This window comes from Oncorhynchus clarkii, chromosome 4 (assembly GCF_045791955.1).
Source record: "Oncorhynchus clarkii lewisi isolate Uvic-CL-2024 chromosome 4, UVic_Ocla_1.0, whole genome shotgun sequence".
In the NCBI taxonomy this organism is placed as follows: domain Eukaryota; kingdom Metazoa; phylum Chordata; class Actinopteri; order Salmoniformes; family Salmonidae; genus Oncorhynchus; species Oncorhynchus clarkii.
Genome location: NC_092150.1, coordinates 58,216,512 through 58,239,820, shown reverse-complemented (window position 1 = coordinate 58,239,820; position 23,309 = coordinate 58,216,512). Strand labels below are relative to the sequence as shown.

The 23,309-nt window shown below is 42.0% G+C and overlaps 1 protein-coding gene across 5 annotated transcripts in view; it reads left to right on the top strand.

The window, feature by feature from the left end:
* Positions 1-104: 104 nt before the first annotated feature.
* Positions 105-23,309, top strand: part of LOC139406990 (membrane bound O-acyltransferase domain containing 2b) — a 68,386-nt gene continuing 45,181 nt past the window's right edge. For 2 of the 5 annotated variants that reach the window (XM_071150220.1, XM_071150217.1), the window contains exon 1: positions 406-697. In XM_071150220.1, coding sequence (XP_071006321.1) covers positions 611-697 — 87 coding nt within the window. In that variant the 5' untranslated portion in view covers positions 406-610. Of the gene's footprint in view, positions 698-23,309 lie in introns of all 5 variants that reach the window. The other 3 variants (XM_071150218.1, XM_071150219.1, XM_071150221.1) reach the window with 2 other exon arrangements.

Below are 23,309 nucleotides of genomic sequence, written 5' to 3'. Positions count from 1 at the left end.
AAACGCAGAGGAAGTCGGGTTTCCTTGTCTGATTATATGAAGTACGTTGTCGTTTACGATGTTGCTTTGCCTCCACCTTGAGGACTGGGGTGAATAACAGTGACACTGCGAGGGGACAGCAGCGCAAGCATCTTATTTTGCGTTCAGTGTGCGCGGAAGCAGAGCTTCATATTGAGCACCTACGCTTAATATAACATTTTAGTATGCTATTTATAAAGACAAAAAGTTACATTTTGGACTACAAGAGAAATGAAATAACGTGAATAAAAAGTAGCCTATTTCAACTGGAAACGGAGAATTAAAGACCCATTTATACTTTTTAGACTTAATTCAGTGGCACCAACGCCTATTTAGTCCAGCCTAAATGGTGCTGACATTGTCACAAACCATTGTCTAAAGCGGGGATGAACCGAATCCTTCCCCGCCCAAATGATGGTTGATTTGGGAAGTATTTCCGCCTAGAAGGTGCTGTAGAGCAACCGACAGCCAGTAGTGGCCAGCAGCAAACAGCAGCTACAGCGGTGGATGTAGGATCAGAGTCGGGGCGAATCGGGGATCCACTGTCAGAGGGGAAGGGGAGCAGAGGGACTCTCTCAACACTCACTGAATCATGGCTACTGAAACAGTGTCACCGGCATGCACTGGATCCAGTTTGCTGCAACCCATAAGCGAAATCATCAATCTCCCTCTCGACCAGGTAAATATGCAATTTCTTGCTTTTTTTTTACAGATGCTATTCAGTTGTATTTCTAGAATTCCGTCGCATGTCCAAAATCGCAGCAAAACCAACATTGTGCAGTTTATTATTTGATTCCCCAATATCAAACAACGAAGATTGGTATTTTTCGCTCAGAAGAAATCATGAATTTGGATTGCTGTGATTCAATTGCGGTTCCACGGGTTGTGTCAACACGTTGATGCCATATTGGCTTAAACGCACATCTCGTAATGATTTCATTAAAGGCCCCTTTTAAATGTCACACACAAATGTCACGTTTAGTCGACACTGGATCTTCGGCCAACCTTTCAATTAAGTCGCTTATTTGAACAATATGTACCGTAGGTTTCTGTGTTCAGAGTGTAGCAGACTGTCTACAAAAATCCTATATTTGGATTCACAGCTGACATTGTCCTCTCACTGTTCAGGCTATAATGGCTGCGTTCACACAGGCATCCCAATACGAATCTTTTTTCCACCAATTAGTCTTTTGACCAGTTACATCAGATCTTTTCACTTAAGATATTTTTCAGAACTGATCTGATTGGCCAAAAGTCAAATTTAGGGGGGGGAGGGGGGGGGGGTGTTCAGAATTTGGCTGCCTGTCTAAACTCAATGTAGCCAGTTTTATTTTATGCCCAAAATAAATGACATATTTTCAGTAGCCTAATCAGTGCTGTAGAATAGGCCTATGTGTATTGCTGCCAGTGCCAAATAAATCTGTATTTATCATACCTTCAGTTATTACCGAAATTAGGGAATGTATTCATTGCAATGGATTTCACATAGGTTTAGGCTATGCCCATTCTGATTACCTATATGTAAATTAAACAGTCTCCCTTGTCATTAGACTACAGTGAACACTCAGATAACATAGGAAATTCTATTAACCTGGGCCGCAGTGCACTGGTCTATGGCCCGTGACATGAATGGACAAAAGTGGTGAGGAAGGAGCGCCCTTTTCAAATCGAACCGTAATCCGTGCCGCTCGGTCATGTTGTCAACAAGGCAGCATGGTGCATCGTCGAGAAACATACATCACTTTTCCATCAAAGAAATGGTAGAATTTTCAAACTAGTTTTCATTTGAGAATGCAGATAAATAATTGTTATCAAGAGCAATGGCTTTTTCATGTGAACACAGAATCCTACTCCACGTGCTTAATCTAGCCTAGGCTACGTCACTTTTGTTTTGAGCCGACATTGCCTCAGGCTTTGAACGGTGCACCGGGCTCACACCGGGAGGCAGCCCGGTTCCAAAACGAATTCAATCACTTTTTACCCGGTACATACTTCTCCCATCGGGGTAACCCTGTACAGATAATCCAATCCCCTCATAGCCTACTCAGACCACAACAGCTTGTGCAGTCCAACCCATGCAAGTTTTAAATTTGCACTTACGTTTACGATCTACACAACATTTGCATCTGAAAAAAGATCAGTGGAAAAATCTCTCAGAATATGCCACATGTCTCTTTCACATTCATAACCAACCAAGTTTAAAGCCATGCTCATTTATGGCATGTGGCTCATCCATATAGCCAATGTATGAATCCCCAGCTACAACCTTTTTATTTAACCTTTCTTTAACTAGGCAAGTCAGTTAAAAACAAATTCTTATTTACAATGACGGCCTACCCCGGCCAAACCCGGACAACGCTGGGCCAATTGTGCGTCGCCCTATGGGACTCCCAATTACGGCCGGATATGATACAGCCTGGATTTGAACCAGGGACTGTAGTGACGGCTCTTGCACTGAGATGCAGTGCTTTAGACCGCTGTGCCACTCGGGAGCCCTAAACCTTGAGTTATGTGCTGTAATGAACTAGGTAAAGGATGGTAAGAGGGAGCCTCTCTCACTAAGGTCACATCACGATTGAGTCCCAAATGGCACCCTATTCCCTATGTAGTGCACTACTTTTGACCAGAGCCCTATAGGCCCTATTATGGAATAGGGTGCCATTTGGGACACAAAACACATCTCTGGGATTGGAATCCTGCCGGTTATTGGCCAAGCATCAGCTGTTCCCTCTGATTGCCTCTTTGTCATAAATCTGTGAGAATGAAGACATGTTCTCCCCACTCCTCGCCTGCTTGCCACTTTAAAACCTGTCTGTCACTTAAAAGATCTAGGTGGTTATAGTGTATTTCCTAGTACTGCCTGGCCTCTTTGTTTACAATCAACACACCTTGTTCCTTTTTTCACACCTTATGAGCCCTGGTCAAAAGTAATGCCTTATAAAGGGAATAGGTACCAGTTAGGCACAATCCAAGAAGATGTACTGTTGTACTTCTGCTTTCTACAAGAGACACTGTAGTTGCCAGTAAATGCTCCTATAGTATTTATGAAGGAAACGTGAACACAACAGTGGGTCATCTGAACAACTGTCTGTTCCACTTAACTCCTTCATGTGGAGAAGTATGCGGTGTGCTTGTTTGGTGACTTCATGGAGTCTATTCTAATGAGTATTCACTGAGTATGTCCATTGATCTCTGTGGTAGAACTTTGGCTCTACATACTGATGGCCTACCTTACAAACTGTAGCTTCATACTCACTCAGAGGTGTGGCATTATATAGAACGATCTTTCTATAATGCTTATCTTTGGCCTCTTTGTACCTAAAACCAACTGTGACAGCATCTGTCTTCCAGAATACCATCAATTTATAAAAGTATAGCTGCTGATCAACATTATTTAATGGTCTCTTTCCCTTCTCTCTCCGATGGTAGATTTTTCAGTTGTCTCTGATGACAGAAGTTGTTACTAATCTATTAAGTGATCTTGTTCTCTAGGCAGGCAGTAAAATGAGCCCTGGGTCTACTACGGATCCTGTAACATTACTCACTCTTCCGTAGACACTGGTCTGTAGTTACAGCCTACAGATCTGTGGCTTACCACTGCCTACGGAATGCAAAGATGCCATCTACAGCCTATAGGCCCTAGACTGAGGTCTGTTGACTGTGTGGACTGGGTCATTTCACCATTCCTCAATGTTTAGAGAGCTCCCTCTGACTATTGGACTTTTGTCATCAGAAAGTGATTCTCCTGTACTGTATTGGCTGTAGATGTTTGCTGTTAGAAGATTACTTCATTGTCAATTTACTACATTCTCCCCAGTAGCCAACACTGATACAGTACATACAACATATTACTATCAGGGTAGGTAGTGAGTGAGTTTGCCCACTGTTGTCTTGTAGTAGGCCTTGTAGATGGATAGGGATGATTACTCCTTTAGCCCCCCAGTTCAGGAAATATGTCATGTGTGCCTTGCTTCATTGCTGTATGGGGAGGATTAACCTTTATTTAACTAGGCAAGTCAGTTAAGAACAAATTCTTATTTTACAATGACGGACCACCCCGGCCAAACCCTCCCCTAACCTGGACGGCGCTGGGCCAATTGTGCACCGCCCTATCACCACCAGTGATATCCTAGTTATTTGGCCTAGAACAGAGATTGTAGAGACCCAAATTATTTTTTTCTTCCTGTCACCTTGAAAATAACACGTGTATCATATTGTGACTAAAATTCTCTCACTCTCTCTGAATTCAAGATGATAGTTACCTCAGCCACGCTCAAGGTACTAAACGATATCATAACCGCCATCGATAAAAGACGATAAAAGACAGTACTGTGCAGCCGTCTTCATCGACCTGGCCAATGCTTTCGACGCTGTCAATCACCATATTCTTATCGGGAGACTCAGTAGCCTCGGTTTTTCTAATGACTGCCTTGCCTGGTTCACCAACTACGTTGCAGACAGAGTTCAGTGTGTCAAATCGGAGGACATGTTGTCCGGTCCTCTGGCAGTCTCTATGGGGGTGCCACAGGGTTCAATTCTCGGGCCAACTCTTTTCTCTGTATATATCAATGATGTTGCTCTTGCTGCGGGCGATTCCCTGATCCACCTCTACGCAGACGACACCATTCTGTATACTTCCGGCCCTTCCTTGGATACTGTGCTATCTAACCTCTAAACGAGCTTCAACGCCATACGCCATACGCCATACGCTAGTAAAACCAAATGCATGCTTTTCAACCGTTCGCTGCCTGCACTCGCACGCCCGACTAGCATCACCACCCTGGATGGTTCCGACCTAGAATATGTGGACATCTATAAGTACCTAGGTGTCTGGCTAGACTGTAAACTCTCCTTCCAGACTCATATCAAACATCTCCAATCTAAAATCAAATCTAGAGTCGGCTTTCTATTCCGCAACAAAGCCTCCTTTACTCACGCCGCCAAACTTACCCTAGTAAAACTGACTATCCTACCGATCCTCGACTTCGGCGATGTCATCTACAAAATAGCTTCCAATACTCTTCTCAGCAAACTGGATGCAGTTTATCATAGTGCCATCCGTTTTGTTACTAAAGCACCTTATACCACCCACCACTGCGACCTGTATGCTCTAGTCGGCTGGCCCTCGCTACATATTCGTCGCCAGACCAACTGGCTCCAGGTCATCTACAAGTCCATGCTAGGTAATGCTCCGCCTTATCTCAGTTCACTGGTCACGATGGCAACACCCACCCGTAGCACGCGCTCCAGCAGGTGTATCTCACTGATCATCCCTAAAGCCAACACCTAATTTGGCCGCCTTTCGTTCCAGTTCTTTGCTGCCTGTGACTGGAACGAATTGCAAAAATCGCTGAAATTGGAGACTTTTATCTCCCTCACCAACTTCAAACATCTGCTATCTGAGCAGCTAACCGATCGCTGCAGCTGTACATAGTCTATCGGTAAATAGCCCACCCAATTTACCTACCTCATCCCCATACTGTTTCTATTTATTTACTTTTCTGCTCTTTTGCACACCAGTATCTCTACCTGCACATGGCCATCTGATAATTTATCACTCCAGTGTTAATCTGCTAAATTGTAATTATTCGTCTACCTCCTCATGCCTTTTGCACAGAATGTATATAGACTCTCCCCTTTTTTTCTTTTTTTTCTACTGTGTTATTGACTTGTTAATCGTTTACTCCATGTGTAACTCTGTGTTGTCTGTTCACACTGCTATGCTTTATCTTGGCCAGGTCGCAGTTGTAAATGAGAACTTGTTCTCAACTAGCCTACCTGGTTAAATAAAGGTGAAATAAATAAAATAAAAAAAACGGAGAAATCCACAGCAATGTAAGAGTAATTGAGTCAGTCTTAGGGGCTGCGGTACAATCCATCAGAGACGGTGGCAGACTAACATTTCTTATGTTTCCCTAGTTACAGTATGGTGTTTTAATGACATGCTCAAGTGATGTTACTGTGGAAACAACTTGCTATAAGCTAGAAACCAAAAAAGGAGCGGCTCCAGGGATCTGCCTGTGGTCTAGAGCTGGTCTAAGCCAGCTTTACTTCAGACTTCTCCTATGAAAAGAGACAGGCTGTGTCCCAAATGGCACCCTATTCCCTTTATAGTGCCCTACTTTTGACCAGAGCTCTATTGCCACTTAATAGCATGCCATTTGGAACACGACCACAGTTTGGTTTCTGCTTGGCCATACCCAGCAACACGGTCATAGTAAGCTGATTTAGTGTTAGGGATTTGCCCAGGGGGAAAAGGGTATCTGCAGCTATAAGTTATAGGCTTCCTAGCTCTTACTGCAAACCCTGGCCCGGGGCAGAAGACTTCTGTAATATCGAAGGGGTAATAACACTTGGGCATTCCAGAAGCCACGGTCAGAGTCCCAAAATGGCAGTCTATTCCCTATGTACTAGTGTACTACTTTTGACCAGGACCCTACATAGGGAATAGGGTGCCATTTGGGACGTTGTCATGCTCTGCTCATGACTCTGATATGAGTCTCTGAGACTCCCAAATACTCAACCAGAGTTAACTTTTTTTCATTGTGGTCTAAAAGGCTAAACTGAATCTAGATCAGCACTCTAAGATGCTTCCAGAGCTGTGGGTTAATGGTTCTGAAGTTTCAATGGAAGTGTCTTCCCTATGGCCAAGTTGCATTTACATCCTTGACTGTGGTGGTATAGAAGCAAACTTGGTTACCGGTACTTTCACACATGCAGCGCAATTGACACATCCTGAGTGTGAGATGCGTCACAAGCACTGCTGTCGACCTACTGCAGTGAATATTTTAGCAAGCGGAGGAGCTCAAGCTTATTGCATTAGGTGTGTGTGTGTGTGTGTGTGTGTGTGTGTGTGTGTGTGTGTGTGTGTGTGTGTGTGCGCGCATGAGAGAATCTTTTGTGCCAAGCCATAAATGGTGGTGTTCCCCATCCAAAAGGTTTTTGCCTGAGTTTGCTGTCCAACACCCTGGTAGCGCAGTGAGAAGGAATGTGCTCAGGGAGTAGAGAAAGGCTATCTGGCACAGTGGCTGAAACCCAAATGACAACCTATTCCCTGCATAGTGCACTACTTTTGACCAGAGCCTTATTCCCTATGGGCCGTGGTCAAAAGTAGTGCCCTAAATAAAAAAGAGGATGCAGTCCATGTGTGACCTTTACATAACCACGGGAATGTAACAAACTCAAGTCAGAACATGGAGCTAATAATGCTGACTGCTCATTTTAATAACTCCACTCAACTCCGATTCCCGTCTCATAAAACCGAGAGGGATTCATAGTATGTCATAGACCTATGAGTTTGTTGAGTGAATACCCCTGTTGGCTAATTTGTTCCTTATGTTGCCTTCTGTTGGCTGAGGTTACGTGACCATGGGACTGGGTGTTCCTATCTCTTCAGAGCAGATTGGATCAAATGGCACCCTATTCCCTCTTTACTCTACTTTTGACCAGGGCCCAAATGAGATCCTTTTTGATATTTTAAGTAGAAATGTTTTTAAAAGCCTGTTATATTCAATGAAGTGCCCTTTTTAATATAGGAAACATGGAGAATTCAATAAATCAGATGTGTTTTAAATGTGAAAATAAAGACTTTTGGCATTTCACTCCATCCACCCTCTGTGACTTCCAGGAATATTTTAACCCACTTAACCTCCAACATTTCTCGAAGTTCACCATCATTGTGAAGTCCTAGTTATTTTGTTGCGTTGACAGTCATTTCTGAAGATTATTTTATTTAATGTGATTCATTTTAGTGGAAAAAAAACCCTGTCCCTCATTTTAAGGTCAACCCTGTTACGTGAACTGAACTCTCTGAAGCTTGTTTCAACAATTTCATTTCATGACACTCAATTGCCCCTCCCTGTTGTACACAACAAGCTTCCATTTCCTCTGTCGCAAGGGAATTTACGGCTGATTTTAAGATGAAACCGTCAACCCTGTTACGTTCAACCCTTTTACTTTATTTGGCACTTACTATAGTCATTTTTGAGATGGGAAAACATGTTTTTTATTGCGTTGACAGAATGTTCAAATGAGGTGAAATCAAATGTTATTTTCCACCAAGTTACACATATCAAAGACACCGAATTGGTGGAATGACCAAGTGCACTAGGGAATAGGGTGCAATTGGGGACGGAACCAGGGATCTGCACGGCCATGGACGTAGGCCTCTGGAAAAGGTTTGGGCGGTATCCAGATTTCCATATCTTCAAATGAAAATAGACCCCAAAACATCAGTTAGCAGAATGCTAACAAAATGCTAACAGGTGATAAGGAATTCCCACAGCGGATGCTAGGTAAATGCTAATTAGCGCATGCAAACATTAACTACAACACAGCTCATAAAGTTATGCAAGTATTTCAAAACGTAGCTTGCAGCATGCAGAAAAAAATATTAGACAGCAGGGAATGGATGTTAATCCAGGTGGGGATTGTCTCAACTGCTGTTTCCAAGAAGCTGGTGTACAAAACCGAAAGTAAAAGACACAAAAACGAGACTTAAGAATGGGAAGCATAGAAATAGTGCACATAGAACAGATCTACCTCTTCTTAGACTTGCTTTCAATGACCATGATATATCTATAACTCACTTTTCTATGTGCATTTGGTCGGGTCTCCCAACAAGTTACATATTGCAGCTTTAAATTGTGCTGCAGGAGTGACTCACCTCATGAATCTCCCGAGGGGTATATAGTGCCATCTTTATTTTATTACTTACCTATTTTCCCTCTTCTATCGATCAAAATTAAGTCAAAGTTTTACTGTGAAGTTTCAATTGCATTCTGCAATTGCATTCTGCATTAATGTGTTAGGTATTTGAACTTTTTTTTCAACACAAAAAAAACTTGATTAATAAAATATTTAATCAGTCGTCTTCCTCAAATGAAGGGGATGGTAAACTCAATCTTTGCGAGAGGGAGGGAATCTGATTTCATTGGTCCTCAATTTGCGGCTCTGACATGTCATTCAGGATAAATGGAGTAATCCATGAGTTAGCCTGTCAGGGAGCAGGTTAGTTCTGAAGGATTCGTTGCCATAGAAATGTACCTGGCTAAAAGGAGAGCCTCTTTTGTGGTACCGGTTATCCTGAGTTAAATTCAGAGTTGACCAAAGTTACATCGCAAAGTCCTCAAACCACGTACATAGTATAGGGCTCTGCTTTGCTCATTGTGGTTCTTGGTAAACAAACACACATGACAGGCTCAAACAGCTGTTTTGAGGAACTAGTACAGTATAAGTAGTACTGGTAAGCATCATAATGGAAAAATTATCTAAAAGGCCAAATGATGAACTTGATCTGCTTTATCTATTACCTAGTGCACAAGTTGACTAGGTATTTATTTAAAAAGTACCAATATTAAAATATATTTTTTTAAAACAGTATTGGAAAATCATACTGAGGGTATTTCGAAATACCCCAGGATACTATATATGTCTGCATCCCAAATTGCACCTTATTCCCTATTTGGTGCACTACTTTTGACCTGGGTAGTGCGCTGTGGTGGTAGGGTGTCATTTTTGGGATGTAAGTCTATAAAGGACTGCTTATGGGACACTTTCTGAGGCCTCAGAGTGCTCTCTGGAGAGCGACTGGGAATCTACCATTTACGCTGTAATTTTCATGTTCCCTTTTCTGATAAATTAAACTAAAAGTGAAACCATGACAGTGTAGAACAGCATGCTTCTGCATTGAGAATAATTCCTTTTATGTTGAGGAGCTAATTAATTTAACAAACCTCTTGGGGTTGAGAATCTCTGATGTAGCAAGTGGTTTAGAGACAGCCATTGACCCTGTATTACTCAGCATTTTCACTGACCTAGAGAGGGAGGAAAATATTCTGAACAAAAATATAAATTCAATATGTAAAGTGCTGGTTTCATGAGGTGAAATAAAAGATCCCAGTAATTTTTCATGTGTACAAAAAGCATATTTCTCTCAAATTTTGTTCACAAATTTGTTTACATCCCTGTTAGTGAGCATTTCTCCTTTGCCAAGATAATCTATCCACTTGACAAGAAACTGATTAAATAAGGAGCTGATTAAACAGCATGATAATTACCTTTTTGCTAGGGACAATAAAAGGACACTAAAATGTGCAGTTTTGTCCCACAACACAATGCCACAGATGTCTCAAGTTTTGAGGGAGTGTGCAATTGGCATGCTGACTGCAGGAGTGTCCATCAGAGCTGTTGCTGAGGATTGAATGTTAATTTCTCGACCATACCAACGTTGTTTTAGAGAATTTGGCAGTACCCCCATCTGGCTTCACAACAGCAGACCACATGTAACCCTGCCAGCCCAGGGGATTCTTCACCTGTGGATTGTCTGAGACCAGCCACCCAGACAGCTGACGAAACGGAGGAGTATTTTTGTCTGTAATAAAGTCCTTTTGTGACTCCCACCCAGGGCAGCGCCCCTGCCCAGTCATGTGAAATCCATAGATTAGGGCCTAATTTATTTATTTCAATTGATTGATTTCCTTATATGAACTGTAACTCACTAAAATAATTAATTGTTGCATGTTGTGTTTTATATTATTATTCTATTATTACAGGCAGTCTGCCCACGTCCAGGCAATCTACCCCTGTGGCTAAGATTTTCTTTTTCATTTTTCCTGGGAGATGAACATTGGGTTGTTATTTTACCTGAAATGCATATAGTCCTTTTTTTTTACATTTTCTTTGTTGCTCGATCTTTGTAGAATTTTTGCCCCAAAAATGTTTCTCCGACTATTAACTCTAGAAAAGCTGGGCATCGAGCAATCCATTTCTGAACCAATGCATTCTAACAGTCTAATAAATACATTTCACATACAGTGCTTTCTGGTTATAATCTTTTTCGACAAGACAGATCTGCCACTCCCCCACCTTTGGAAATCTTTACCAAGGATCACCTTCAGTGCTCGGTGGTCTCCACCAAGTCTGTCCCAAACAATGTGATTTGCTGGTTTTAAGCATTACACTTTCAAATAGCTCTTTGTTGACTGTTGCTGGGTGCTTATCGTCCTCCATCAGCACCGGCCTGTACCCTACCTGCCCTAAAATCTCTCCTGGCCCCTTACACTAAGTCTGAATTTGTCCTGCTAGGTGACCTAAACTGGGACATGCTTAAACCACCTGACCAAATCTTAAAGCAATGGGACTCCCTAAATCTCTCTCAGATTATTACCAATCCCACAAGGTATGACTCCAAACACCCAGAAAAGGCTACTCTCCTTGATGTTATCCTCACAAATTGATTTGTCATAGACTCTTGCTAAAAATGTTTTAATGAGCAAGCCTTCCTTCATGGCCTGGCCTCTGTAAAATGGTATAGAATCAGCTTGATTCCTACTGTCAGAGACGTTTGGACCTTCTTTTTTGATTATTTCAGTGGTATTGCTAACGAACACGGTCCCATAAAGACACATCCTGCATTGTCTTGGCTGTGTGCTTAGGTTCGTTATCCTGTTGGAAGGTGAACCTTCGCCCCAGTCTGAGGTCCTGGAGCACATATTCATCAGGGGTGTCTCTGTACTTTCCTCCTTTCATCTTTCAGCCGATCCGGACTAGTCTTTCAGTCCCTGCTGCTGAAAAGTGGTCTGTCATGTGCCTTTTACTGAGGATTGGCTTTTCGTCTGGCCACTCTACCATAAAGGCCTGATAGTTGGACTGATGCAGAGATGGTTGTCCTTCTAGTAGGTTCTTCCATCTCCACAGAGGAACTCTAGAGCTCTGTCAGAGTGACTACCGGGTTCTTCGTCCCCTCCCTGACCGAGGACCTTCTCCCCCGATTGCTCAGTTTGGTTGGGCGGCCAGCTCTAGGAAGAGTCTTGGTGGTTCCAAACTTCTTCCATTTAAGAATGATGGAGGCGTCTGTGTTCTTGGGGACCTTCAATGCTGCAGAATTGTTTTGGTAACCTTCCCCAGATCTGTGCCTCGACACAATCCGTTCTCGGAGCTCTATGGACAATTCCTTTCGACCTCATGGCTTGGTTTTGCTCAGACATGCGGTGTCAACTGTGGGACCTTATATAGATAGATCTGTCCTTTTCCAAATCATGTCCAATCATTTGAATTTACCATGGGTTGAATCCAAGTTGTAATACCATCTCAAGGATGATCAGTGGAAACAGGATGCACCTGAGCTCCATTTCGAGTCTCATAGCAAAGGGTCTGAATACTTATGTAAATAAGGATTTCAGTTTATTTTGAATAAATTTGCAAAAATGTCTGAACCTGTTTTTGCTTTGTCATTATGGTGTGTTCATTTTATGATAAAATGTTTTCAGCCATTTTTTAATAAGGCTGTAACGTAAAAAAAAAAGTGGAATAAGTCAAGGGTCTGAATACTTTCCGAATGCACTCTATGCTATTGCAAAAATAGTCCTTTTGGTTTTGTTTATAAAGCTCTTAAGTAACATTTGATTTAAAAAAAAAAGAACATTTTCATTAGTTTGTTACTGATGGCTATATCTAATAACCAAAAAAAACACAAAACACCACAATTCAAGTGTTTGTACATCATCAAGTAAATTCCATATTTTGTTAAGACATATCTTAAGAAACATAAAAAACAAATCAATTATATTTCAAAAGAACAGAATTGCATTTTTTTAAATGTTACTAGTCTGCCGCTTAGTAGCCAATGGCTATACTTCCGCAAGTCCTCACGTGTAGAATAATATCGGCTGTAATATTCTGAATATTGTCCGTTTCAGATGGCAGCCAACTGTTTGGTGAAGGAACGGCAGGGGACAAAAATGACATGTCCTCCTAAAACTGCGAATATACATCGACATTTGAATAACGACAGTGTTTTGAATATACTTGTACAGGAAAAGTCAAGGACAGTGGTACATGACTTTGAAAATTACATTGTAGGCTAATTAAAATGTTTGAATTCATGACTCTTCATATGACACTTCTAGTGTTAATCCACAGATAAAATAAAAAACAAAGTTTCCCCCTTAAATCTATGATTAATCTCTCCTCATTCATATTTCAAATACCCCACGCGGATTTGCCTGCTCTTGAAAGCCAATGAGTAGCTGGGAGAGTACGCCAAGCGTCTCAAATAGAACAAAGTTCTATTTTAGTGCCTGGTTACGCAGACACCCGTTGAGATGCGAGAGCAGTGTGGATGAAATGATTGAAATAGCATGCACGGGGGTTAGGATTTATAACACTGCACAGGATCCTCTTTCAAAAGGGGTTCAAACCCTGGCACATGTGCTTATAATCAATCAGTATATATGTATATGACTACGATAACGCTAAATTTGAATAATCAACATCTGAGGGGTACTAGTTTTTACAAATCAGTTCTTTAGTTTGATCATTTTCAGGATTTTTCCTTGTCTACTGTGCTCTGTGTGTGACACAATGTTCTGTGTGCTAGCAGGCCTATTTACATGGGCATTTGGGCATTTAAATCTGCTTACTGATTGTACTTGGCTGCCAGTGGGCCCCTCAACTGTGCGGTTCCACCTACAAAGCACTTCCTTCCCTCTATGTGTCAGAGCCTAGGTCCCAAATAACACTGTTGGGTGAAGGACACAGAGTTGTCTTCCCGGAGGAGGGCGGAGCATACTGGAACATGATGGGAATTTCCCCAGTTCCTGTAGTTGGATCATTCCGGGACGGGATTATTCAATTTATGTATCTGTGAAGCAATGTGTTGTGTGGGAAAGGGAGGTGTTACTGATGATTCATCTAGAAAAGAGTGATATATCTGCCCTTGAACAGGGTCAGCAGGGTCAGTGTGCATCCCAAATGGCACCCTGTTTACTATGTAGTGCACTACGATTTGGAACACACCCGGGGCCAGAATACTGAACTGCTGGGAAATGAAACCCCTGTTGCGCGAAGTCATAAAATCTTGCCCTAGTAAAACCATCAGGATTGGTAAAGAGAATAACAAAGACAGACTGTAGCTCATGGCAGTAGAGTTGATGACATTGGTACCCTGGCTACCCTCTGCTGCCTCCTGGCACTGGGGCCACGGCCGTGTGGCCTGGGTAGTGGCTTTATGAGGAGGCCGCTGTCCCTCAGGAGTGACTCATTCTGATTCATTCTCTGTGGTTGTGCCCCAAATGGGACTTTACTCCCTATAGGCTCTGGGCAAAAGTATTGCACTAAATAGGGAATTGTGCCAATTGGGAAGCAACCTATGTCACCTACCTACTGCCACCTCACGACCTGGGTGGATCTCAGTCAGAGCCTTATCCACTCCCAGTTGCACACCCTTTGCGCCCCTGGCCAAAAGTAGTGCACTATATGGGTAAAAGGGTGCCATTTGGGATGCAGATGCAGACATAGTGTAATAGGAATGATAGAGGGTTTGATGTGAAGTAGTTAAATAGATGAATTGGTATTATTCTTCATGTCCACTATGATTATGTCAGGTGTGCATTATTGCATCACGCATCTTTCTCTGCATGTAACTCATCTTTGCGAACGTGTAATCTGAAAAGAAAATGGTCAATACACTATTCTTCCTCTGTACCTCATCTCTGGAAACGGCAGTAGTCATTATGATTTCTCTCCTGATCAAACCTCTATTACTTTACCTAAGTGTATGACTGTCTAGCTATGGAGTAATGGTTTAGGAGGGGGACTCTTGAGATAAATAATTGTGTGTCTAATGCATTGCACTGAGAGAGCACTTAGTGTTCATGGGAGATTTAATCATCTGAGAGCAACTTCTTGCTGCTCGGTAATACCCAATGGACAAAGCCATCGATCACATGACACAAGTCATTCCTGTTTGAAGACTCAATAGCGTGTTGAAGCCAAACAAAGTCGGTTAAGATATAACATGCGCAGTTTGAGCTACTACCACTCCAGGAAGTGACGTTGCAGGTTAACTCAGTGCTGCATCCTCTCATTGACTAACTCAAATTGATAATCAATTCAAGGATGTACATCTGGAGTATTAGAAGCAATTATTATCTTTGAATTTATTTATTTTTTTACGTGCAGATTGACCACGAAGATTGCACATTTTTTTTATTCACTATAATGGGGGATCCTGTTTTTGGCATAATAATGCCTGCACTACTGGTGTACCGCGGTAGGCCTTGAACTTCCGTGGCTTCAATGAGAGGGGGCAGTTGTTCTCCCAGTTAATACCGATGGCGATGACATGCCAAGAGCAGATGTTTTGCACTCGGCCAATGGGGAATAATGGGTTAAGAACACTGGCTTGGTGTGCATTTTCAAATTGTACCCTATTCGCTTATATATATACACACACACACACACACACACTACCGTTCAAAAGTTTGGAGTCATTTAGAAATGTCCTTGTTTTTTAAAGAAAAGCACATTTCTTTGTCCATTAAAATAACATAAAATTGATTAGAAATATAGTGTAGACATTGTTAATGTTGTAAATGACTATATATATATATATATATATTAGATAGATAGATAGATAGATAGATAGGATGGGGATATACAGTGGGGCAAAAAAGTATTTAGACAGCCACCAATTGTGCAAGTTCTCCCACTTAAAAAGATGAGAGGCCTGTAATTTTCATCATAGGTACACTTCAACTATGACAGACAAAATGAGAAAAAAATCCAGAAAATCACATTGTAGGATTTTTAATGAATTTATTTGCAAATTATGTTGGAAAATAAGTATTTGGTCAATAACAAAAGTTTATCTCAATACTTTGTTATATACCCTTTGTTGGCAATAACAGAGGTCAAATGTTTTCTGTAAGTCTTCACAAGGTTTTTACACACTGTTGCTGGTATTTTGGCCCATTCCTCCATGCAGATCTCCTCTAGAGCAGTGATGTTTTGGGGCTGTTGCTGGGCAACACGGACTTTCAACTCCCTCCAAAGATTTTCTATGGGGTTGAGATCTGGAGACTGGCTAGGCCACTCCAGGACCTTGAAATGCTTCTTACGAAGCCACTCCTTCGTTGCCTGGGCGGTGTGTTTGGGATCATTGTCATGCTGAAAGACCCAGCCACGCTTCATCTTCAATGCCCTTGCTGATGGAAGGAGGTTTTCACTCAAAATCTCACGATACATGGCCCCATTCATTCTTTCCTTTACACGGATCAGTCGTCCTGGTCCCTTTGCAGAAAAACAGCCCCAAAGCAGGATGTTTCCACCCCCATGCTTCACAGTAGGTATGGTGTTCTTTGGATGCAACTCAGCATTCTTTGTCCTCCAAACACGACGAGTTGAGTTTTTACCAAAAAGTTATATTTTGGTTTCATCTGACCATATGACATTCTCCCAATCTTCTTCTGGATCATCCAAATGCTCTCTAGCAAACTTCAGACGGGCCTGGACATGTACTGGCTTAAGCAGGGGGACACGTCTGGCACTGCAGGATTTGAGTCCCTGGCGGCGTAGTGTGTTACTGATGGTAGGCTTTGTTACTTTGGTCCCAGCTCTTTGCAGGTCATTCACTAGGTCCCCCCGTGTGGTTCTGGGATTTTTGCTCACCGTTCTTGTGATCATTTTGACCCCATGGGGTGAGATCTTGCGTGGAGCCCCAGATCGAGGGAGATTATCAGTGGTCTTGTATGTCTTCCATTTCCTAATAATTGCTCCCACAGTTGATTTCTTCAAACCAAGCTGCTTACCTATTGCAGATTCAGTCTTCCCAGCCTGGTGCAGGTCTACAATTTTGTTTCTGGTGTCCTTTTGACAGCTCTTTGGTCTTGGCCATAGTGGAGTTTGGAGTGTGACTGTTTGAGGTTGTGGACAGGTGTCTTTTATACTGATAACAAGTTCAAACAAGTGCCATTAATACAGGTAACGAGTGGAGGACAGAGGAGCCTCTTAAAGAAGAAGTTACAGGTCTGTGAGAGCCAGAAATCTTGCTTGTTTGTAGGTGACCAAACACTTATTTTCCACCATAATTTGCAAATAAATTCATTAAAAATCCTACAATGTGATTTTCTGGATTTTTTTTTCTCATTTTGTCTGTCATAGTTGAAGTGTACCTATGATGAAAATTACAGGCCTCTCATCTTTTTAAGTAGGAGAACTTGCACAATTGGTGGCTGACTAAATACTTTTTTGCCCCACTGTATATACAGTGCCTTGCGAAAGTATTCGGCCCCCTTGAACTTTGCGACCTTTTGCCACATTTCAGGCTTCAAACATAAAGATAGAAAACTGTATTTTTTTGTGAAGAATCAACAGCAAGTGGGACACAATCATGAAGTGGAACGACATTTATTGGATATTTCAAACTTTTTTAACAAATCAAAAACTGAAAAATTGGGCGTTTCTTCACAAAAAAATACAGTTTTATATCTTTATGTTTGAAGCCTGAAATGTGGAAAAAGGTCGCAAAGTTCAAGGGGGCCGAATACTTTCGCAAGGCACTGTATATGCACACTACTTTTAACCAGGTAGTGCGCTATGTAGGGAATAGGGTGCCGTTTGGGACGTAGACTAGACTAGCCTGTTATCCAAACTGTAGCAAATCAGTACATTTACATTTTAGTAATTTTAGGCCTAGCAGATCTCCAATGCTTTTAGATTTGTGGGAAGTAGTGAACAAGCTCACACTGCACAGGAGATATTATTAAGAGTGGGATGCATTCTGTTATGTGGACTGATGTTTCTTTGACTGCAGCCTGTGGGGTGTAGGGCCAGGCTGGATCTGATAACAGTCTCAGTGGCCAGGGGCTGGGTCTCTGGAGTGAGACCTGGGGAAATGGTCAGTAGTGAAAACAGGAAAAGGGAAGAACTGTGGAATGTACAATCAGCCACTGATGTAAAACAGTGACCTTTTTCTGTTGGTCGCACTGTGGCAGAGACTAGAGAGAAGGGATGTGCGTGTCACAGGTGGCTGGTGGCCCCTTAATTGGGGAGGACGGGCTCATAGTCATGTCTGGAATGGAATAAATTGAATGGTATCAAATGTGGTTTCCATGTGTTTGATGCCCTTCCATTCACTCCATTCCAGCCATTATTATTGTGTGTGTGTGTGTGTGTGTGTGTGTGTGGTGCCAGCTGGGGTTGTGTTCCTCTGGTTTTCTCCAGATGTACATCTTATTGATGTATTTACGGTTGATAGTGTTTGAATTCCAACTGGCAAAGTGAATTTCCTATTTGCCCATGACAGTATTTTGATGTGAGATAGATTTTTGATGGGTGGAGATCGTGACTTTGCATATGTTCTAGGCTTGAACAAGAGAAGAGGAAGTGGTTCTCTTTTGTTTTGGATAGGCTGTCCTTACAGCTATAGTTGTTAAGAAGAAAAGCCATTGAGGATGTGGCTTGTTGCATTGTGGCAATGAGACAGATGATGCGATGAGACACAGTTGATTGTAAAAACATGGCCTCTGCTCAGCAGCACATCAACATCTTTGCTATGGGAAGGCATGCAGGCTGTATCCTAGCAACAGGCTTCTTCAGTATCCATTCCATCATGGGCTCCAATGAGCCTTAACATTCACCAGAATGTGTTCTCTCTTGCCTCCTTGTGATTGGATGGATGTTGCGATTTAGAATAGAGGCTCATTCCTGTAATAGAGGAAATTATTATCTTTGTTTGTGTAAGGTCATACTTTTCTATATGAATGACATAGATAGACATCAAGGCAGGTCTCTTCTAGTGAAATTTTACTTTCCCCCTCAGTTTTTCTGTTGTAGTTTGCGTCCCAAATGGCACCATATTCCCTATATAGTGCATTACCTTTGACCAGAGCCCTATGGGAATAGGTGGACATTTGGGACCCAAACGTAATCCTGTGAGAGAAGGAGGGTGGTGGTGTAGTGATGTATGGGTCTGCCTCATCCTGGCCTTATTGCATTAGTTTTCCATACAATTTCTGACATTTTGTGTAGTAGTCATCCTTTTGTTTTGGCTTCTTATTGTTTGTAAAGGCTTAAAAAAAACTCCTTATTTGGCGAAACTAGTATTGTACATCCTCCTGTGGTTGTGGTGTTGTGTTACCATTGTTAAACCATGATCGTGATGTCACCTCATCTGCACATATAATGTACCATTTAAAGGCTGTCTAAAAAAATATTTGACACAGGTTGGGTTACAACAGCCCATTGTAGTAGGAAACACATTTTCTGAAACCTATTTAAAATGTCTATCTACATAGTAACATTTCCTCCAACTCTCGGCATTGTTAATTTTCTTCATTTGTTCTACAGTCCATCCAGAATGACCTTGTGATCTGGAAGGTACTTTAACATTTTATCAGAGATTACTGCATACCAGTTCCTGTCTGTGTCCAAAATGGCACCCTATTCCCTGTACAGTGCACTACTTCCAACCAGAGCCCTATGGGCCCTGGTAAAAAGGCGCACTATATAGGGAAAAGGCAGTTATTTCCTGGTCCCTCAAGCAGAACATCTGATTTATTTGCATTCCATCAATGTCCGTCTGCTGGCTGGCTGGCACATTCTCCCACACATCCAGTACATATCCTCCCCAGCTTTACCTCAACCCATTGCTGTATACAGTATGAACCCAGCCCAGAGTAGGAGTGCTGATTAACGGCCCTGCTAAACTATAGCCATTGGGCATCCAGCATTGCCATCAACCATTGAGGGAATGCTTCCTTTGAAATCAATGAAAGGTCTGTACTGCCTGTGTTGCACCTGCGTTGTGTCATGTCCAATGGAAGCGTCCAAGCTCAAGAGTCGCAGAGGTTCAATTCCTGATGGCTGACGCATGTGCTCATTCTGTCTTGTGAATTGAAATAATGGAAAATTATAGTTGATTTTGGATGCATAATGGCCCCCACTAGACACCACTGGTTATTTTACTAAGATTTATGAAGTCAAGAAGCTACTAGCTATCTGTTACTCTAGCTAGCTTAACTATAGCTGTGTTCGAATACTCATACTGCCCACACTAACCATACTATTAGTGGCATGAATTGAGTATATCAACTCTGCAAAAGAAGAAACATCCTCACTGTCAACTGCGTTTATTTTCAGCAAACTTAACATGTTGAGACATAACCTGAACAAGTTCCACAGACATGTGACTAACAGAAATTGAATAATGTGTCCCTGAACAAAGGGGGTGTCAAAATCAAAAGTAACAGTCAGTATCTGGTGCGGCCACCAGCTGCATTAAGTACTGCAGTGCATCTCCTCCTTATGGACTGCACCAGATTTGCCAGTTCTTGCTGTGAGATGTTACCCCACTCTTCCACCAAGGCACCTGCAAGTTCCCGGACATTTCTGAGGGGAATGGCCCTAGCCCTTCTGGGGGGAATGGACCTAGTGAAGAGCACTTTTTGCCAGTCCTGTCTGGTCCATAGACGGTGAGTTTATGCCCATAGGCGACATTGTTGCCGGTGATGTCTGGTGAGGATCTGCCTTACAACAAGCCTACAAGCCCTCAGTCCAGCCTCTCAGCCTATTGCGGACAGTCTGAGAACTGATGGAGGGATTGTGCGTTCCTGGTGTAACTCGGGCAGTTGTTGTTGCCATCCTGTACCTGTCCCGCAGGTGTGATGTTCGGATGTACCAATCCTGTGCAGGTGTTACACGTGGTCCGCCCCAGCGAGGACTGACCCTGGGCATCTTTCTTTTGGTGTTTTTCAGAGTCAGTAGAAAGGCCTCTTTAGTGTCCTAAGTTTTCATAACTGTAACTTTAATTGCCTACCTTCTGTAAGCTGTTAGTGTCTTAACGACCGTTCCACAGGTGCATGTTCATTAATTGTTTATGGTTCATTGAACAAGCATGGTAAACAGTGTTTAAACCCTTTACAATGAAGATCTGTAAAGTTATTTGGATTTGACTATCTTTGAAAGACAGGGTTCTTTTTTTTTGCTCATTGGCCATAGTATGGATATAGTTAGTATGCCAAAAGTTCCCGGACTTCACCAAAATATGAAGTATACAAGCAGGGGACACTATTTCCGTACTTTAGGGCCCATAATGCAATTCTTTATGACATTTTTTAAAAGAAAATGGGAAAATATGCAGCCGAAGTCCAACATTAGTGGATACAAATTCATTGCTTTAATTAACTAATTATGACAAATTTTAGCAAAATGTTGAGCAATGTTATAAAGTCCTTATTTTTCAAATAAATTAGCTTACAGTTATGATGGCTGACAATTTGTTAGCTTACCTACGGTGTCCTTACGAACCACATACTGCTGTAATGATGTGCCATGTTAGCTAATTAGCTATCTGATGTTAGTTGGCTACTTATACATCAAACTTGCCAGTATATTAACTGTAGGCTAACTAACTACCCAACATTTATTGACTTTATTATTCCCGCCATTCTTAGCTAAATGGTATAGTCGTTGTGCGTTCTCAATGGACTTTCGGGTGCTTTCGTAAATTTGCTCTGAATTTTTGAGCGCTCAACACCGCTCGAATATGGCCGGTGTCAGTTAATGTCGGCAAAAAAAAAATGGCAATTAAATTGTCAGCAATACAGTTAGTCACCAACACTCTGTATAACATGAAAACTGCCTAACCAGCTCTGCTAGGGTGAGTAAAATGGTCAGTGGTCACTCTCTCATTTGTGTGGAAGTGGCTAGCAAACTAGCCAATGTTAGCTTGGGTGCTCGACTGCCGTTGTAAGACCTTAACGCTTAAATCAAAACTACTCAGCCCTAGAGTCCTAGTGTGTGCGCCGAGAGGGAAACGCTCTGAATTTACAAACCGACATCTGACAATTCTACGACCGCACTCTGGCACTCCAGATTGAATTTAAGAACACACCCAAAATCGTAAAATGTCAAACTAGTCATTTGTTACGCTAACTAGCTAGCAAGAGGTTGCATAGCAACAGCATCAACTTCCGGTAGACGCTAGTACGCTGAACTGAAAAGATACTGTTCCGTTTACAGTATTATACTCATTAAGTATGCAGTATACAGTATGTTAGTATGGGTATTCGAACACAGCTTATGTTTACATTCACAATGTAAACAAAAGCAACGTGTGTAATTAGAAGATAATTTAGTACAACCACTTGCAACAGTTGCATGAGTACTTGCAAGAAATGGTACAGTAGAGGAAAATAGAATAGACTTCCCCTCTTCCCCTCTGCTCCTCTCCACTCTCAAACCACACGCTCTGTGTAGCAGGTAGAACTTCACATTGAGGGGATGATGATGGCAAAGCAACACAAGTGTTAGGATCAGTTTTGCGTTTTTAGATCATAATGAGTCAGATTATTATAGACAGGCAGGGAACTGATCCTAGTTCTACTTTACTCTGAGACGCTTTAGGAATATGGGCTCTGAACCGAGCCCATAGTTCAGAACACCTGGCACTGTAGAAGGTATTGTCTCTGGTTGAGGTTGGCATGACGTGCCCCTGCAAGCTGTAGAGAGCAGTAGGAAGGAATACTGTAGCCTAGCCTAGACATCAAGGCGCATGAATTAAAGAAGACGATGACGCTTGAGTGTCTGGAAGGAGCGTACAGGAGTGCACAGCAGTAGGGCCACCATGAGATATTAATGAGCGGTAGATCAATTCAGAGCAGGATTTTTTTTTTAAAACAAGTCTAACTCGCCCCTCATAACTTTCTTTCTGACTGTCACACTCTCTCCCCAGCATTGCTCATCTTAAAAGGCATCAATCTGAAAGGGGTATAATGGCACATTTCGGAAATGTGCCATTATTCCCCTTTTTTTTAAGTCCTAGACTTAACCCTAAAACCTACAACTGCAGTTTTAGACTATGTAAAAGACGAAGTGTCTTTTACATAGTCTAAAACTGCAGTTGTAGGTTTTAGGTTTAATCTACCTTTCGATAAACTGAAAGTATCCTGTGTGAGAAAAAGTTTGAGATCCTTCTAGTTTGGCCAGGCTATCGTCCTTGTTGTGGCCCCTTTTAGAAATGTTATATCTACTCAAACACCATTTCTAGCTTTGTGCATCCTTCCATTTCAATACGTATCTAGATACATGGGCTACGATACGTTTAATTTGAAATGATTCGGTGCAATTCGGTTTGATTAGAGAACGAATCGATACAATTCAGTTTTAAACGATTTGATGCACTAACATTTGTATGAACACATTCATTTAACAATCTAAAATAAAATCTGCTACTTATGGAGCTCATGAGCTGGGCCTCTGAGTTGGATCTGTGTGTGTGTGTGTGTGTGTGTGTGTGTGTGTGTGTGTGTGTGTGTGTGTGTGTGTGTGTGTGTGTGTGTGTGTGTGTGTGTGTGTGTGTGTGTGTGTGTGTGTGTGTAAATTATGTATGTCTGGTGTATGTGGGTCTTTCTATAAATAATGGGGCCAGTGTGTAACATTGGGATAAAAAAAAAAAATCAAGGGATTTTTATGCAGTTCCGCATGTGAACTTGGACTGGGGAATATATGCA